Source organism: Puntigrus tetrazona, chromosome 24 (genome assembly GCF_018831695.1).
Source record: "Puntigrus tetrazona isolate hp1 chromosome 24, ASM1883169v1, whole genome shotgun sequence".
NCBI lineage: Eukaryota > Metazoa > Chordata > Actinopteri > Cypriniformes > Cyprinidae > Puntigrus > Puntigrus tetrazona.
Genome location: NC_056722.1, coordinates 71,979 through 77,667, shown reverse-complemented (window position 1 = coordinate 77,667; position 5,689 = coordinate 71,979). Strand labels below are relative to the sequence as shown.

Sequence of the window (5,689 nt, the reverse complement as noted above, 5' to 3'; positions counted from 1 at the left end):
TTTTTTTATTTAATCTTATTTTTATCTTATCTTATAATAGAGCGCTGTATTTTCACGCCCCTAGGGCCGGGCTTCAGACCAATTTTCACTTCATAGTTCAGACACGGGCTGCCGTCAGCAGCTGAAGAGTTGTGTGTTCAGAGGCACGCAATAGTTTTTTCACAAATCCCCATCAAAAATAATTACCATGAATGTGTCTGGGGCAAATAATAGGAAGATGTTTGAATTATTTACTAATAAACTTTTTGTTTTCTGAGTCCGTGTTCCAACAATGAATCTCTTCACAGATGCACGTTTAGTCATTTCTAATGGATTAAGATTGTAATAAAAGAGTTTTTGTTTTTGATTTGGTTAAGTGGTCATTTAAAGCTTTCTATACATATATTTATATCTTTATCGTTTAACCTTTTTCGCTGAGTTTCGGTTAATTTTGTGGATCTGTTTAATGATGAAATTTCAAGGTACGAGAATTATTGTACTTTAATCAAGCATGATAATAGTTTAAAATAAATTAATTAACCTGNNTTTTTTTTTTTTATTACTATTATTTTGTAGGAAAATTTTTGATTAAACGGGATGGGATGGCTGGATTTTCTAGAATGTTCTGCAGCTATAGATAGAAGGATCAGTCGGATGTGTAGAGGCAAATCTTTTGGGAGCTTCTCCAGTGGTAAACTGGAGCATGGAGCTGAGGAGCATCAGTAGATGCCACAGGGGAAACATAAAGAAACAGAGCATTGGGTTCTTTCTTCACTTGCATCAGCCGTGCCTGCGTGCTGCATATTTGCTGTGTTATCTTTGCCTGTGTGCTGCAGTGTCAGCANACACACACACACACATTTCTTTACAGATTTATTTCTCTATACACCCTATCAGCCCTAGTGGATATAGATCAAAAGTAAGCTGTTTACAACCAACAGAAGATGTATTTATCTTCAGCGGCTGATGTAGATTTTACATTTCATTTATTCGCAATGACACTTACTCTTCACCAGAACACAAAATCTATTCTTTTCAAAGGAAAGGAGGGGAAAAAAATACACAGTTAAATTGGACAGGAAGAGAGCGCGAGGGTTGATAAAGGAGAAAGGCTTTAGCCAAGATATTGTCAAAAAAGGGGAAGCAGTCTGTAAACAAAATGTATGAGACGCTTTGTGAGCCATCTGATACTTGTAGCACCCAGAGACGCCAACCAACAGATCAAGCTATTTCTGTGATTTGAGTGATATGGTGTCACATCCCTTCTGTGTTTCTGAAGATCCGAACATGTCAGTCTCGACTGACTCATGTTCTGGTATTAGCGTACGCTTGCAGCCCATGCACAAGATGTCCCTTTAGGATTCTGGGTAATAGCTAAATAGGACAAACTGATTGACTGATTGACTACTTTACACATAAAAATGACAGAACCTTGAAGACAGTAGAATTGGTTTCCACACCTTTTTACGGGACTTTTAACTTTTACGTTGATTCTGAACTTAATATTCATATGCTTATGCAATTTCCCACGTGCGTTATACAATAAAAGCAAATGAGTATGGATGCTGTCAAGCTCCAAAAGAAACCAGGCATCATGAACGTAGCACATTGCTTATATATCCCAAGTGTGCTGAACTACGAGTGAACTATTCCTATAATGAAAGAATGAACACATTTATTCACTGCTGATTCAGCGTTTGATGAGCTTCTATGGGAGCTCTTATTATTTCAGACTATTTTTATCAAAATGCACATCAAATATGCAGAGCCTTAAGCTTTGCATCTGTAATTCTCCTGCTTTCATATTCTTATTCATGCAGCACATGCAACGCTGTTATATTTTTTGAAAGATGTTTTGACCTTTAACCTTCACCTTTCAGGTAATGATCTTTTCCTGGTGGCCGTGCATGAGTTGGGACACGCATTAGGTCTGGAACATTCCAACGACCCCAGCGCCATCATGGCCCCTTTTTACCAATACATGGACACGCACAACTTCAAACTGCCTCTAGACGACCTTCAGGGGATCCAGAAAATCTACGGTGCGGTCACCTCTATCACCTCTATTATCATTTTCAAGGAGCTAAGCAAGAATGGTCATACTTTGGATGCCAGGATGGTCGATTGTATTTTTTAGAAGAATAAACGTTGTTCCTCTACAGGTATTCCCACAGCCATGCTGGAGCCCACCCGACCTCTTCCTACTCTCCCTGCGCGACGCACACACCCCACCTCTGAGAGGAAACACGACCGGCATCGCCCGGCTCGCCCACCCTCTGGAGATCGGCCTTCCTCTCCCGGACATGGAAAACCCAACATCTGCGACGGCAACTTTAACACTGTGGCCTTCTTTCGACGGGAGATGTTTGTTTTTAAGGTGAGTTCCATCGGTTCTCTTTCCAGTGTTTGATACAGATGCTTTATATAAACAGATTATAATAAAATTTGCATAATCCATCTTGATACATTTGGTTGTGTGCAATATCGATAATAGTAATTCCTTATACTAAAGGGATTGTTCATGCAAAAATAAAAAAATTCTGTCATAGTCATCCAAACATGTATGAGTTACTTTCTTCTGTTGAACACAAAAGAAGCTACTTTGAAGAATGTTGGTAACCACCTTTTGTAACTTCCAACATAATCAATGAATGGTTGCAACTGTTTGGTTAACCACATTCTTCAAAACATTTTCATTTGGGTTCAACTGAAGAATAAAACATGAAGTTTGTTTAGTTGAAAGAAGCGATGGGATATTGGTGATTTTTTAAAATGTATTGCTTTCACACAGTACTGAATAAATAATTGCATATTTATTTAATGTTTGACACTTAATTGTGCATCTCATTTCCTCCCTTTAATAATTTTTATTAATATTTTTTATAATAATACTGTATTATTTTATTATAATCACTTACAGTATTTTATTTTTTTATATTGAAATCGATTCTAATTCTAAATTACACACTCTATCGATCAAAATAATATATTTTACTCTTCACAGGATCGTTGGTTCTGGCGTTTGCGAAACAACAAAGTTCAGGAAGGCTATCCAATGTTAATAGAGCAGTTCTGGAAGGGTCTACCTCCTCGCATTGACGCTGCTTACGAGAGATCAGATGGCAAATTTGTGTTCTTCAAAGGTGAGATTTATCATCCATACAACAGATGTTACAACATTAATCAAAACAATATTTTAAAAAAAGCATTAACAAAACTACCCAGTGTTTACTGCTTTATAGGAAAATTGCAGCCTCAGGCTAGATTTAATAACTCGGGATTGTTTTGTAACATCTTTTGTCATAACTATAAACTATGATATCAAATACATCCCGAAGCCATAAAATTAAGTACCTGAATATAGCCTGGATAATAAAGACAAGCCGTATCCATTAAACATCTGTTGCCTTTGGATCAGTTTCAACTCAAACCACCATATTTTGCTCAGGCTGACTAATTCTAGATCAGCTCTTGTACATTTTATGTACCATAACTAGGTACACCGAGTTAAAGGTTAGATAAATGCTGATAGATTGTGGGCTAATCTCAGAAAAAGGTCTGCATTTATCCATAGTGTTTATCCTCCATTGGGCCTGACAGCCTTAGTGAATCCATTCAGTGCTTTATTATTCTGTCTGTTCCTCCCTCGCTCCCCTCCTCTCAAACGATCTCACCGTCCTCACCCCCTCTTTCTCATTAAATTAGCCCGGCACAGTCGTGCTGCGCAAGGAGAGGTTGGGTGAGATATTTATAGCCCGAGTCTCCTGTTCTGTGATGTTTCATGAGAAAACAAGCTCGCAGGATGCCCTATGGTTATCTCAGAGAATGCACATCGGTATTAATAGATAAAGGGTCGATGAAGTCATGCTGGGATTTTGGCATCTTATTCACTAACTACACATGATGCAGTTTACCCAAGTGCTCTCTGTGCTGAAATAACGCATTTAAAAAAGATCAGGCTCATTATAGGCTGCGTTTTATTGGCAAAATTCTGTGCACAATTAATGATGCATTCAAAAAAATCAAAATAAGTCTACAAATCTAAGAAATACTTTAACTCCCCGCCAGCCTGTATATTTTAGTGTATATTTTGTACCACTGGTTGGGAAAAAAAAAATTACATTTAAAAAATATTTTATATAGTTTTTATATATAGTTTATGTCTCTAAATGCAAACCTAATTTCTTTCAGGAGGAAAAAGACAATTTCGAGATAAATTTAGAATTGCAAGAAATTGTGAGACAAATTCAGAATTGCTAGGACTAACACTGAATTGGTCTATAAAAAATGTTTTTTTATCCCTTGGGTCTAAATAAGCTTCCATATATTTACAAATATGTGGCATAGAAAAGCACATCGTTTCATTATACGATAGTATAATTCAATATAACCCGTTTAATTTTGACCGTATCTAACTGTTTTGACTCTAGGGGACAAATACTGGGTCTTCAAGGAGGTTACAGCAGAGCCCGGGTATCCTCACAGCCTGGTAGAGCTGGGAAACTGTCTGCCTCGCGATGGCATCGACACAGCCTTACGTTGGGAACCTGTGGGAAAAACCTACTTCTTTAAGGGCGACCAGTACTGGCGTTACAACGAGGAGAAGCGCACGGCTGACCCAGGCTATCCCAAACCCATCAGCGTCTGGAAAGGCATCCCTGATGCACCGCAAGGAGCCTTCATCAGTCGAGAAGGATGTGAGTCATCCAGGGTCCAATAACCGATCAATATTTAATGTGGCAATCAGCCATGCGATCGGTGGGCATTTTATCTGACTGCTTCTCTCTGGTTTGAGTTCAGGTTGGTTGAGCTTCATTCTGGAGTGGCAGTGTAGTGCAATGCAGTGCAACAAATTGCAATTATAATCAGCGAAGATTTATAAAATTGGTAGCTGTCATCGGATGAATTGCATGCGAAGCAGATTTAAAATGCCAATAAATGCACACCTGAAAATGTCAATTTAATATTGCCTGTGAACTGCGAGCCTGATTGAAATCACCTGGAGGAAGGATGGTTTAGTCGGGTTATTATGAATGCATTGAGCTATTTTTTGCATGTATTATTCACTGCTGCATGCTTGTTTATTTTATTGTGTAGGTAAATGCGCTGAGGTCTTGTGTTCCACTCGTTCTTGTAGAGTAATTGATTAGTGTTTGTTTGGCGCAGTCGCTGTAATATTGTTGTTGACACAGTGGCTGTTTTGGCTCTGACTCATCCTCGGTGGTGATCTGATAGCTGGTCTGGACTGGCACAGGGTCCGGAAGAAAAGACAGACACAACTTTTGGGTATTAAAATTCACTGTCACAATCGATGCGCCATTACAAATACAGCAAAATGGCAGCTGACTGTAGCAAGATACTGTATTATGTGATGTTATGATTACGGTAGAGAGCTAATATAATGGATCGTATGACCCTCAATGTTTTAATGCAGGGAACATTACGTCTAAATGATTGGAAATCATTGAAAGGTACTATGTGAAGAGGGAATGCGGTTTAATTATTTTAAACGTGATACTACGACTAGGCCATATAGATAAAAAACAATATTAGATATAAATAGCATTTGAAAGCACTGGATATGTATGCCAGCGCTAATGTGTTTGCTTTGCTTTTTTTAGTCAAAAAAGATTGAAATGATAGAAAGATATGAAATAGAGAATTTTATGTCGAACTAGAATTTGAGCATTTTGAGAAATATTTATATTTT

The 5,689-nt window shown here is 38.0% G+C and overlaps 1 protein-coding gene across 1 annotated transcript in view; it reads left to right on the top strand.

Moving 5' to 3' along the window:
* The window catches only part of LOC122329905 (matrix metalloproteinase-24-like), a 25,408-nt gene that overhangs the window by 15,594 nt on the left and 4,125 nt on the right, over nt 1-5,689 (top strand). Inside the window, exons 5-8 of the mRNA XM_043226567.1 lie at nt 1,860-2,021; nt 2,142-2,356; nt 2,984-3,122; nt 4,410-4,676. Of these exons, the coding sequence (XP_043082502.1) occupies nt 1,860-2,021; nt 2,142-2,356; nt 2,984-3,122; nt 4,410-4,676 (783 nt within the window). The remainder of the gene's footprint in view (nt 1-1,859; nt 2,022-2,141; nt 2,357-2,983; nt 3,123-4,409; nt 4,677-5,689) is intronic.